This window comes from Dreissena polymorpha, chromosome 8 (assembly GCF_020536995.1).
Source record: "Dreissena polymorpha isolate Duluth1 chromosome 8, UMN_Dpol_1.0, whole genome shotgun sequence".
Taxonomy (NCBI): Eukaryota; Metazoa; Mollusca; class Bivalvia; order Myida; family Dreissenidae; genus Dreissena; species Dreissena polymorpha.
The window spans coordinates 59,825,192-59,839,313 of NC_068362.1; the positions used below are offsets into that span (position 1 = coordinate 59,825,192).

General features: G+C 33.0%; 1 protein-coding gene across 1 annotated transcript in view; it reads right to left on the reverse strand.

The window, feature by feature from the left end:
• Positions 1-231: 231 nt before the first annotated feature.
• LOC127840567 (leucine-rich repeat-containing protein 15-like) overlaps positions 232-14,122 on the reverse strand; it is an 84,844-nt gene continuing 70,953 nt past the window's right edge. Inside the window, exons 17-20 of the mRNA XM_052368977.1 lie at positions 8,794-8,865; positions 6,960-7,025; positions 5,543-5,709; positions 232-380 (exon numbers count right to left, since the gene is read on the reverse strand). Coding sequence (XP_052224937.1) covers positions 232-380; positions 5,543-5,709; positions 6,960-7,025; positions 8,794-8,865 — 454 coding nt within the window. The remainder of the gene's footprint in view (positions 381-5,542; positions 5,710-6,959; positions 7,026-8,793; positions 8,866-14,122) is intronic.

Consider the following 14,122-nt stretch of genomic DNA (forward strand, 5'->3'; position numbering starts at 1 on the left):
TTTGGTCCGACGAATTCGTAAAGACCATGGAACAATTATGGAAATTCAATTTGAGAACTTTGCAATCTTTAATATTTCAAAAAATAAGCAAATGTAACAATTCATTATAATTTCAAATAACAAGCACCATGTGAATGTTTTATAACTGTTTAAAGAACACTTACTCGGAAAAACTTGTATTACCGTACATCACACGAACATCAATGTAATTTTGACAAGTAACGTTTAAGCTTACTTCTGTTTTATGATGATAAAAACTGCTACAGTGATGACAGCCAACACAACGACACCGAGCCCAATGCCGATGTACACAAATGTCGACGATTCCGTAGTCGATGAGGCAGTCGATTGTGATGCCGGCGCTTGAGATGTTGACGCCTCTACAATTTATTCAGAGCATAAAAAACGGAACCACTAACATTTCATATTTCAAAGAATTACCTCTCATGCGTGACCATTTCCTCTCTACAGAACACATTTGCGTTTCTTTTGTACAAGTGTTACTTAAATTATAACATTATAACATTTTGTAATAAACCGACAGAGAAAAACATACAATAAAAGCAGTGGATGTATAAGTTACAGATCCCATAATCGACTGTTTTATGTTAAATACAGTCAGTTTTATAAGGGATTCACATCAAGGCATGTTTAGCAAAACATAAAAAAAGCGACTAGAATCCAAAACATGTATTGGGTGTACAACCTTGGTAATATGTAAAATATAGTATTTACTATTTTGTTTTCGCATCATTTTCCGCGGCGTCATGTCAAATTTGTAAAGGTACACATTAAACCAATCAAATAAATTTAAAAAAAAAAAACGTTATTGTCTATGATAAAACAAAATCTGCGCATACGAAATTTGGTTATAGTCAAAAGCTTAAGCGGACAAATAAACGAGGTCTCTCCTATTCATCGAAATATGTTTTTTTTTAATTGTTGGCATATGAGTGTAGAAATACTTGAAACTTATAAATTCACTTTTGGTTCTGTAAATGGTTTCCCTTTTTGAGGTAAGGTTTCGCATATAGACTGGTTTAACTTGTTACCGGTTTGACTTACTTTCGTTTATTTATGTTATAAATCTTACTGCTGCGAAATAGGAGAACAGGTTTAAAATGCTTTTTATGAAGCAAGCATACTTAAAAAAAGACAACACAAAGAAATGTAAATCATAACAAAATAGCTTTGTATAGTTAACAAATTCTATATTTCTTCAAAAAATATAAATACATAAATAAACTGATTACAACGCCTCAAAAGGCACAATGCAAATCTTATATTCACAATATACTAAATATGTTCCTTATATATTTCAATGTAAATGGACAACATTAAGCGATAATAGATGCAACAGTTTGCACAGGGAGTGCCCAATAACCATACATTTATTAAAGGACATTCTAAGCTGAATCGATTTAAGCAATAAAAACATGTGGTATGTTCAATCTAAGACAAAACTCGACACAGATCAAAATCAATTGTATGTGCGACTCTTTTTTCAGCCGCGTTATGGTGAAATGTCACCTCTTTCAGTGCAATGTTTTACTAGAGTCTCTAACTGTCATATTTCAGGGATTTAGTTTTCGAACATCTATGCTTACCCTATCAATATCTCCAAAATATTAAACCAGATAAACGATCTGAAGTGTATAACGTACATTGGAGTAAAATGTAATGATTTTTTTAGAAAGTATATCCCTACATTTCTCAATGATTTAGTATAATGCAACCATAACACAACGTGAACAGTAAATATTGCAAAAATAGGCACTTCTTGATAATTATCAACTTTATTTCAATGTTGAACTTCAGACCGATTTTTCAAGTAGAATTTGCTTTAAATGCATTAAATAATAACACCCATTGAGCCACCTGGCTTTCACTGTCGGCGGTTTAATTTATAAAGACTTTTCAAGAGAAAAACATAACCCGAAATAATGCAAATCAGTCGAAACACAAATACACAAATCAAAATCGACTGTTTTTGCACCTTGTTTTTCTCGGCCGATTTATATTGGAATGTCACCTTTTAGGGTGCTTTTGTACAATAGTATTTTATTTAATTATATTTCAGGGATTTTTAATTGAATACTTAAGCTTACCTTTTTAATTTCTCCAAAAGATAAAACAAGAAGAGCATTTTAAGTGAAAAACATGCATTCGAGCTTAATGTGACGATATTGTTAAGTGAATACAGCCGAAATTACTCGATTATTTAATATAATGTAACCACATTCCATGAAGACCGTCGCATTTCAGAGCGTCGCCCAATTAGCCATTGCCCAACTTTGATATAGCCATTATCTCCCCCGCATATGTACTAGGTTTAATTTAGAGCGGCGCTGTGATTTCAAAAACGTGTGCAGAAGTTATTTAAGAATTTGCAATCAATGTGTTATATTTTATAATTAAAACAAGAAACATGTCAAAATAAACGAAACGTTTAGCTTTTGGGGGGGGGGGGGGGGGCTATGGATAAATCGTCATATCTGACAACGTAATGGGATTTTAATGCGTGGTATTTTGTAAAATATTGATCCACCTACTATTTTTAATTCTAAAATAATCGTTAGTATTTATATTGGGAAATAGTCGATTATTTTTGTAATTAATTATTAAATGACCGATATCTGTAAAAGTTTGAAAAAAGTTGAATGAAAACTGTAAATTGCATAAAGAAGCTGCATTTCACAATGCTTTGAAATTCAGTAAAAATCATAATAGATGTATTGCTCCGATATTCATCATTTTCAATAGGGTTCGAGTAATACTGATATAAAAACACTAGACGAGTTTGAAAAGATTCAGACGAAAGTTGTGAAATCTTTTAAACAAGTGGAAATCGTTTATTTTGTCAAATTAAATAGAAAAAATCTGGACTTATTGTCCCGATGTTTCTCATTTTAAATGAGGTAAAAATGCTCATTGATATGAAGACACTGTAAGTTTGGAAAGAATCTGATGAAAAATGTTGACATTATCACATATCCAAGCAGATTTTTGCTTTTATTTTTAAATTCAAAGAGAAATAATTCTGGCTTTATGGTCCGATATTGCTCAAATAGAGTTTGGGTTGGGTCCTCATTGATAAAAAGACCTGTGCAAGTTTAGGAACAATCGGATGAAAATTTTGGACTTCGAACAAGGATTTCAAAATTTCTAAGGAAGATAACTATGGACGTAATGGTCGGATAATGCTAGAGAGCCCATACCACCTGGATAGTAATACGTGTCGCGCTTCGCGCTCTATATGTGGTTCTTAAAAAAAACTCAGAGGAGTGCTTGACTCTAGGGAAACGGGTTGCTGGAACACATCTCCTCCTTGATAAGCGGCTGCTTCATTTATCGCAACTCACTGTTACAATCAATAATACGTGTCGCGCTTCGCGCTCTATATGTGGTAGGGATAGTATTAAGGGCCTATGAGAGACAAACATAAAAATGCATGGAAAATATATGTGTTGTTTGCATTTATTTGTTAATATAAAAACACGTGTATTTTTATAACATATTTAAGTGATGTAAGAAATTTTAATTAACGTTGTCACCACGTTGCATCTATTAATTTTAATAAAAATGTCCAATTGTAGTAAAATGGATTTTGAAATGTCTACATAAAATAACGCTTTTTTATATTTATTAACCTGACTGAAAAAATTGTCAGCCGCCGAACTGTTCCATTCGTGCCGGAACCCGGGATTGAACCTGGGGCCTTTAGATTACTGTTGCGTGAACAACTTCAGTATAACGCTCTCCCAACTGAGCTATTCCGGCTGACATTCACTTTTGTACTGCTATTTGGTGAAGTTGTGTATATCGATCGTTATTACATGTCTATTAATAAACTAATACATTGTACGTTTTCGTACCACTACGCCTTCCAATAAACTTGCTTGCGCGATAGGTCGTCAAATATCGTACTACAGTGATTCTCCACTAAATAAGCAAATTAGAAAAAACACAAAATAAATAAATTTTGATTATGTTTTGTTTTTATACAAAACATAATTTGTTTTTATACAAAACCAGAAAGTTTCGCGTATTTGACCAGTCCCTGTGATCTTTCCCATGTGATCAGTTGTGGATAGGTTATTTATTAAAACAATTAGCTTTGCATTATCGGCAATAAATGTTATAATAAATGTAATAGGCACAAATGCAGTACTTATTTACAAAAATTTACACAAAACATCACCCCTATGCAAGATATTCTTAAAACAAAAATATATACATTGATCCGTAAAATAACTTCTCCTCCCATAAGCGAAAAAAAATGCATTACATACTAGTCGCCGCACTCCAGTGCAACGCCAATAATCGGTAAGAAAACTTAAAAGTATCGCTGTTAACATTCGGGTTCTCATTTGATTGTATAAATTATTGTGATATTTGAACACAGATCGAAAAATATTTATCGATTGGTAGCTAGCAAATACTTAAAAATAGTATTTACTTCAATTGTACCTATTGCATAAGATCAAAACACAACTAAATTCGTTTTAAAAGTAATACAACACTTTTAAAACGAATTAAGTTGTGTTTTGATGCCATATGATCGTGATGTGATCGTCTATAAAGTTATGTAGTTTATCGATATTTTATACATTGGGTATTGAGTAAAAAGACATGAATTGTTTATGGTGTATAAGAAAGATGTTAAGATGTTTAAAATAAAATAAAAAGTAAAGCTCAATTGAACATTTAATTTGTTTCCAATTAAAATTCGGATTCATCGTGCTTATAAAAGGCAATATGTACGTTATACAATTTTTCCGTAGGGCTCATTTAACTCTCCAGCATTGCTCGAATAATATTAATTACGCGATTATTTTCCTATATTTTCGTGTTTTTTCCATTATTCAAAGTGTCAGTGCGGCCTTTATTCATCCATGTACAAGATGTCATTGTGTTATAGGACACTGTATGATACAGACTTTAAAAAAAAGTATTGGCTATAAACGTCAAAGTATTAAACCATAACAAATAGCCAATAACCCATAGAGTGGTGCAAGTTCTTACCCCAGGGACATAATTTGATGAAACAAAATTATTAGAGAACCACCATATAATGTCGCTCACAAAATATTTAACTCCAGACCCTTGCGGTTTCAGATAATCTGTACGTTTCGTAACAACAGTATCGACATATTTATGTTGTTTTTGTTGCGAATTCAATGTTTCAATGTCCCACTTTAACAGGGGTCATATAAATGACACCTTGACCTATTTGCTTTGTCGAGCGTCATTTAACTGCATTTCGCTACATATGAAATAATTTACTCAATTGAAATGATAAAGAGATACAGTGTTTTAATATTTAACATATGAGTGATACTATTTGAGATATTTCAATTAAAAAACAGCGTTAATATTGCACAAAATAAATTTCCGAGGCCCTGCGTCACCCCTTTTACACGCGCGATACAGTTTGTTGAATATGCATTCGATTGTAAGCATCAACTTTTAAATTTGTAACATGTATGAAATTATAATCAAGTTACTGTTTGTGAATGTAATGTTAAAACGATGCACCTACCGTATATTTGTGTTCTGCAGTTGAGATCAGCTCGAATGACGCTTGATATGCTACGCCCCTTCAGTTTCACGGGCTCATTACACACGCCTAATGTAAGCTTGGGCGGGCCGCCTTGTACTATCTCAATCAGCTGGCAGTCGCAGATTAGCGGGTTGTTACCTAGATCACTGGTTAAACAACATCGTTTTAACGTCATCACTTTAAATGTTTTTAGACATTTTATGAGACCCTGTGAAACGCGAATAAAACGATACGTTCCTTACCAAGAATAGCCCCCTTATACTACAGTTTGTAAATTAGGACCTTTTGAAAAAATCTAATGACTCAAGTATAAAAACCGTTGTAAGATGAATGTTAACTAAACAGCAGTACGGATGTCAGGTGCACAAACGGTCTTGAATATTGCCATTGTTCAGTCTTCAGAGCCTGTAAGCAGTAGGGCTATGTTTTGTTAGGTAGAACATATTAACGATCTTTCCAAAAGTATGTAAAATCATCGCCACCTTGATAGTTGGATACATAAGATAGATGGAAATCACTTTATGAACGCGAACTCTTTTTAAGGGAAGCACTGTGGGAAGATTAGGTGGACCCATGATCGCAACTTTTTGCATCTTCCACAGATAAGTGGAAGTGTATTGTATGCTCGCTTGTCTCTTATCGCGTTGTCGGCAGCTGGTTACAGCTTAAGGAACGGAAATAAGAGGGGTCTCGCGGAACCCTGATTTTGCTCTCTACAGCGTTCGTCCATAGTGGAATCAGTAATTTAACAAATTTGTGCACTGTTATTAAGTTTCATTTTGGTACTCCATAATTACTAAACTGGAAATCCATGATTGTTTCACTCATGAAATAATGTTTGAATCATTAGCTGTTAACCAACTAGTCATTGCGTGTTCTCTTAATACAAAAAAAAATAATTATTTCATACTCAGTGTTGACCATTAGACACATTTCTACCTAAGAGAGACAAGAGAGTTTAGAAATAAAAATGGCCAACGTAAGACCGACTTTCAAACTGCTCAGCAACATATATTTATTTCAAATGTAAATCCATATCGGAAAGCGTAAAAAATATAAGACAGAAAGTCAAAAGCACATGATTTTGAGAAACCGTGGAACATTGTATACATAAAAACACCGTACGCACTGATTATTTTGAAGAACAAACAAACACCACTATCGTTGAATCAACGGTAAAAACTGAAAACTTGTTAAATTCTAACTGTCTTGTTAGATTCAAATTATGTACCAATTATTTTATTTATGTGTAAACAATAATAGGCTTCCAGATAACATCATTCGTGTGTTGGTAATGTAAAATATGTGTTCATTAACGGGCGAACAAATCATAAAAAATAACTATCAAACAAATAACAGAATTCAACCGAATTATAGCAATGTAACAGGTACTTACATGGTCAAATTTTGCGTTTCTCTCGATGTTGTCGGAAACTGCGTAATGAGATTCTCGTTGAGATTCCTGGGTTGAAAAATTCCAGCGTACAATATTAAGTGATACATTGTATTACATTTCGTAGCATATGACTTGTCATGAAAAATACATCCATGACTAGGCATGACCATGCATAAATTAATCTCGTTAAGAAACATACTAAATATTTTGGTTCTACATTACGCTCAGAAGAAATTCTTTACTAACACACAATTTGTGTTCGTAATTCAATAATTAATTGAGTAAACTTATATTGTTGTTTTTTTTTTGCAATTTGGTACAATTATAATTGACTTGCTGATAATTTCACAAATAAATCTCGTTAAATATAGTTTCATTTAGGATCTATATAAATATTCTGATCGATAATGACAAATTAAGGTAGCGCACCTCTAATGGGCACATATCCAAATATAATCTAATTAATTATTTTCTTAATCAGCATCATTTCACTGAACTACTTGCAAATTTGTAGGTAGGCTTTCCATGCTTTTTAAAAAAAATATACCGATTTTTTCAAAACCACCCCCACGCTCGGCTTTTGTCCAATTTATTTTCACCCCTGGGGTATATAAAAGTTCCATAATTCATTCAAATTTCCAAATATGGGCATGCAGTTGGTGTGTACAGATGCTGTAAAGGTGTTTAAAGTTTAAACAAGATGAAATAAGTATTCTTTTACAGACGTTTATTTTTTTCAAATTTTTATCTATGGAAGAGCGCCATGAAATGTAAGTGATTTCAGCCAAGTAAAAATTGGGTCGGTTAAAAACAAAGTGTCATAAAATTCATAAAATTCAAAATAGTATCATTTAAGTCATATTTTAAACTTAGTTTTTATAGAAACACTATATACAGCAAAAATACCAAGAAATAGACAGATTTACCGTTTACTTTTTGAAATAAAAATAAAAATGCAACATGCATGGTTCGTATTTTCAACATTAAATCACCCAATTTCGCCATAACGTTGTTTTAATTTTAATAATTGAAGAATGTGCATAAAAATTGCAACATATTTAACAATAAATAAAGCTTATATGCCATATTAAATCAAATTACGTTAGAAAATAAATAAAACGCGTCGCAAAAAAGTATACGTCGTCGGCAGGATTCGAACCTGTGCGGGAATATCCCAAAAGATTTCTAGTCTATCGCCTTAACCACTAGGCCACGGTACCTAATAGTAGGCTCTTCAACCTTCGAAGAAATCGCGGGAAATCATTAGAGGTGCGCTACCTTAATGTCTTTATACTTTAAAATGCTATAATTAATTATTTACAAAAATCGTGTATTAAAATGCATTCCCTTTATTAATTTGCTCTGATAATTTATATTTAGAACATAATCAAGTGGTAATAATTTTTGTAACATCAGTAGGTTCTCGCTGCATGGGTCTTATATTAACGGTTAATATTTATTGATATTTAGCAGAGTTTAAATTTCATTCCTATGTTAATCATACGAACGCTTGTAAACATGCGTTTGCAAACTTTGCAGATACCCAGTAAACGAATCGTGGCACCTGCACAAAAACTGCTACGAGACAAGCAATTAATTATGTGGTTTTTAAGCGACATGAATTTATGTTTACTCTTTTATGAACCTTAATATAAAGTACATATGCAACGAACAGTCCATATAATATATTACTCATATAATTTAATCACAATTATTATGAATAATTCGGCAGTATTTGTTAAAATGGTTTACTATGAACGCTTAACACTGAATTTCGTGGACAAATCAACCGGAGATTATTTTTTTAACAGAGAATGCTAAGGTAAATACTCACAAGTGATTTAAGTGATTGAGGTGTGTAAATGCATTGGCATCAATCTGTTGAATTTTGTTGTTTCCTAAATTTCTGAAATACAGAACAACCCACACATGTTATAATATTATCTTATGCAATACCAACACATCCAATGGCAAGTTAATTGCTGTTTGTCCTGTTTACATCATCATGTTTCGTTTAGCAAGCAAGGGCTTAACAACTATTTACATCGCCGATCACTTGTGACATCAGAAAGACCGAAGCTATACACATCGAATACCATAAGAGCTTATTACGGTAATTTCTATACTGACTGTGTCTTGTAAATGATTCATGTTTTTAGTTATCTTTACAAATCAAAATCCTTCGAGACTTGTTACGTTCTGCCTAATATGAAAGAGTCATATAGTTTCTTAGAATAAGGGAAAACTTAATTTATTTGTTTTTTTGTTATAGAATATTTATTTGTAACAACACATGTTTTTCATATAATTGCATAAAACATTTATACTATGAACATGTTCGAATGGGATTTGAACAAAAAACAAGGTCAACATTGGTGAATTATAGTACCCATCAAACGCCTAGCATGTGTTTTTGCATATAATATTATCGGAAAATTAAGACCAACATTAGGGGGGCTTATACCCACACTAATAGTTATCACAGTTTTGGATATTTTGTATGCCTTGTATGCGGTAAAAAACTTAATTGAGGAAAATATATAAATGTTTAACGAAACAGTGCTGTATATAAATCTTCAATCATATTTGGATATTTGAGACAAAATAGGAAGCAAATATGTGTTCCCTATAGTATCAGGAAAATGTAAAATCACGTGTGAGAAAAGCATACGCTAGGCATTAATCTTCTATGCCTAATGTTCAAGTGCGGTATGCGGCCATTAATCGGCGGCTGGTGTGTACCCATCTGATGCCAAAAATTCTACACACTCACAAGGATTATTATGTTTATTAAAAAAAACGATTTATGCCAAAGTATTTTCTGTCAACTTGGTTTGACAAAGGATATTTAAGAAATATTCAGTTATTAATATAAATGCAATTACCAAATATATTAATATTATAATAAATCTCGAAGTCAGACTAATTGCTTATAAGGGTTTAAGCTTAACGTAATGTATTATGGTTAAACCCGCAATCCAATAAATGAGTTACTTAATTTGAGGAGCACACACTCTCTCTCGGGATTGTAAATTTGAAGAACCAAACATAACATTTCAATTACACCGTACCGCATCAACACTCGGTTTTAAAAATGAGAGGCGTTTGATCATATAAAATTTAAAATAACTTTACGCCATTACGGCATCTACATAACATTATAAAAACAAACAGCATGCATTTGCTCAACTGTATGTGTAATGAAAAGTATTAAACTCGACAAAAACGCCTGAAGTCTTTTGTAAGATGTACAAATGTGTTTTGCGCGTTAACGATATAATTCACTTAAAGGTTTGTTAACATCGTACTTCACAGCACTTATTGATCGGACGAATTTCAGTTCAAAAGAGCATCGCAAGTATATTATGAACGTTTATCGTCGTCAAGAACCACTTCACGTCGTGACCTCAAACTTTAAAGAATAGACTTCTTAATCACTTTCAAAGAAAGGAATTCGTTTTATCATAAACTAGTATTTAAGGCAAGTAAACAAGTGCATGAACGATGCAGGGTAAAACATACAGCGCAACATAAACCGTTATAATGATCAAAATTGGGGTCTCCACTGGAACAGTCAATCCAATGTATTTGGATATCAAGACAGTAAAAAAGCGTACCGAACCTCATACTCGTCTGAATTATGAGGTAGTTATTAAATGGAAAATAGATACAAAAAAAATGCATATACGGTCGAACGGTTTAAAGGGGCCGTCACCCAGATTAACGAAAATTTACGAAAAAAGAAATGATCTAAAATACCTTATTTTTTACAATTATTAGTTTATATTGATAACAATATCACGACTGGTATATTATGTACCATAACAACACATACACTATAAATAAACTCGATTAATAGTTCTTAGCCCTTTATTCAGTTGTGAACATAAAGTGTACAGGTCCATATCGTTATTTAAATTAATTGTTAATGAAATATTTCCTATTCCATGTAATTCTCCACGTAACTAATAACGTTTCCAAGACACGACAAAATCCGTGTAAATTACCAACTGGGCCCTGAAGATAAACCGCTTGCGTCTCTCCTATGGGTTAAATACTTATTGTTTAGTGTCCATAGCAGCATTGCTTATATACATGTATCGTTACATAAACATGTCAACTTGATGGATCAGACTACCTCGTTGAACTTGCATATACTGGCGTATTTACCATCTGGCGAGTGCACATACACGACAACAAACATCCATTTATCATGTAATCTGGTCACGACCTATAATTAAAACGGACTGAAGCAAGTTGGACGCGTGCATCTGCTGTCAACAAACTTATTTGTCTGCGGCCACACTTACGTAGCCACAGGGCATGCATTATAGCGAACAACATCTAAACATCCATTATACGACAATTACATTTCTTGTAAAAAAAATCATATTTCAGTATATTCGGTAATACAAATTCGCGATGTGAAATCGAAAGTACATCACGAAAATAGGTGACATAACGATATTCACACTATAAATAACTAAAGTAGATTGATCATTTTATATATAAAATGTATACAATTCATTACGCATGCACAATTTGCATTCCTGGGTTTAACACATGATGATGATGATCAATCTACATGCGTTATTCATAGTTAACTGGTAGTTACCTGGTACACATACCCAGTAAAATTTTATTACCGAATATACTGAATACACTGAAAACTTAACAACTTTTGCAAGTAATTGTATATACCAGTCGTGATTTTTTAATCAATATAAACTAATAATTGTAAAAAATACGGTATTTTAGAACTTTTCTTTTTTCGTGAAATCTGGTTGACGGCCCCTTTAGGAATCGTTATGAGCAGGTACATATACATACTAAATGATTAATGGCTTCCTATTAAGTATTTAGTAGGAATCACTGACGTTTAGAGAATACCTACTAAATGGTTATTACAAACGCACATTTTGCTAAGTGCGTTTTAATTAGTTAGTAGGTACTTACGAACTATTTGTAGTGACCTACCTATTCTGAGTTTTAATTTGAGTTCTAAGTACAACATAACACTAAACCTAGAATTTGTCACAAAACACATTTATTTAATTAACAATAAACTTCATAGCATGTAGTTCAAAAAATAAATTTGACATAAGTGAAATTAAATACCTTAATGATTAATTATACACCAGAACAACATAATTTCAACTGACTGAGGCAGTCGGACCAATTTTATTAATGAAAACTCCATGTTCCTTTTCCTCGGAATAATAAGGACCAGGTAACACGTTTCTTATTTTAAATTTAAACTTAATAAGATAGTGGCAGTTTCGAACTACAGGCATAGCCGACTGCCTAGAGCTTTGAGTCCTAAATTGTGTCCCTTCGTTACTACGTACAATTCTTAAGACCATTATACAATACAATCTGAAATATAAGGTCCATCGGGACAAAAATAGTTTGGCTGTCGTATTAAACAAACCAATAGTCAATATATTATCATATGCAAAGTGTAACCAGGCATTGTTTTATTTTAAACGAAACACATTAACTCTTTGAAAGATATCCGGAATGGGTACGCAGCTATCACCGCTGATTACAGTATATAACACAAGCATATCTATATAATACATTTACTAGTCGTATTTTTTTAATTACACTTTAAACATCGTCAAAAAAAACTATTAAAGTTTTTGCGTTGCTCAAATGCAAGCTAGACCAATAAAACGTCGATGTTTGGATTTGTACGTAAATTCAATATATTAGCCGGAGATTACCGCAGGTGCTACGCATTTTAAAAACAAAACACAAAAGTTTCCCAGATGGGTTGTATGATGTTCACTCAGACAATCAGAAATCTTCGAGCGACCCGATCCTATCCGAAACAAAACAAATGTAACGTATTTCGTAATTGAAACGATAGGCTGTGAGGTGGATAAAATCACAAAATCATAACTTCACATTAGTTATTTGTACTAAATTTGCAGTTTGAAAACGTCGTACAGTTCTGCTTTGTTTAGCACTCCTTCAAATACACCTTTGTCTATCGTTTCGAGATTGTTGCTGTAATAAATCATTACAAACTTCAACTAAAGCGATTACTTTACCACAATGAAACACTTGATCAAATATTGTAAATAAGCTAAGAGTTGTTTAAAACTCATTGACCAATGCATTTATATTTTAAAGACTAAGATGTGTCTGTAATCAAAAACCGCATGTAGCAATACAGTGAGTGACCCTTCGTTTATCCGGATCTCGATAGTCCGGAAATCTTGCGATCCGGACGAAAGTCAGGGGGAACGGATTTATTATGTAGTATTTTGCCCCGTTAGTACGGAATCTCGCGTCCTGATCCGGACGTAGATTTCGCGACACCGATCTTTGTATTTAGCTGTAATTATGTCTCGTTAATCCGGATGCTTCCTAACATGGGAGCTTAATCGACCACCCGCCGTATAAAAAAGCGAAACCACCGAGGCGTGAAGTATTGTTGTTTTAGGCTTAATCGCCAACCTTTTACCACTTAGATGCGTATTTTGGCGCATTTGTAGTCCTTTTTTGGATCTGTGTTGGGAGAATAAAGCGCGACCCAGTTAACATTTTTAAGGATCTCTTTTGAAATATTTTACCATTTTTAATGGGATAAAGTGGGGCTCATTCGTAAGAGTTTTCTATAGGTATCATGATCTTTTTAAACAAATAAGTATTTGTTTGAACGGTTAGAAAAATGTCGGATCAGTGTGGGGACTTCATATTACAAACGCGCGGTTGCACTTTACTGAAAAAATACTTATTTGTTTTAAAATATCATGAAACCTATAGAAAACTCTCACGAATGAGCGAGCTCTCCTCTTTATCCCATTGAAATGGTAAAATATTTAAAAAGACATCATTAAAAATGTTAACTGGCTCGCGCTTTATTCTCCCAACACAGATCTTAAAAAGTCACGTGGTATAGGCACCATGTAATAGGCGTGTCTAAACATGATTCTAGTCCGACTTTAAACTTAAATTGATGTTGGCATAACGCAATTCATCTTAAAGGACACACATGGTAAGATGTTTGATTTTTTTAATGTCTTTAATGAGCTTAACACGCGACCAATTAAGACGCTTATTACAATCGGACCGTCATCACAAAACTGTAAATCACTTAAAATGACATGCTAGTTCAGAAAATTTAACAGTTTTCTTTTAGAGTTTTGCATGTT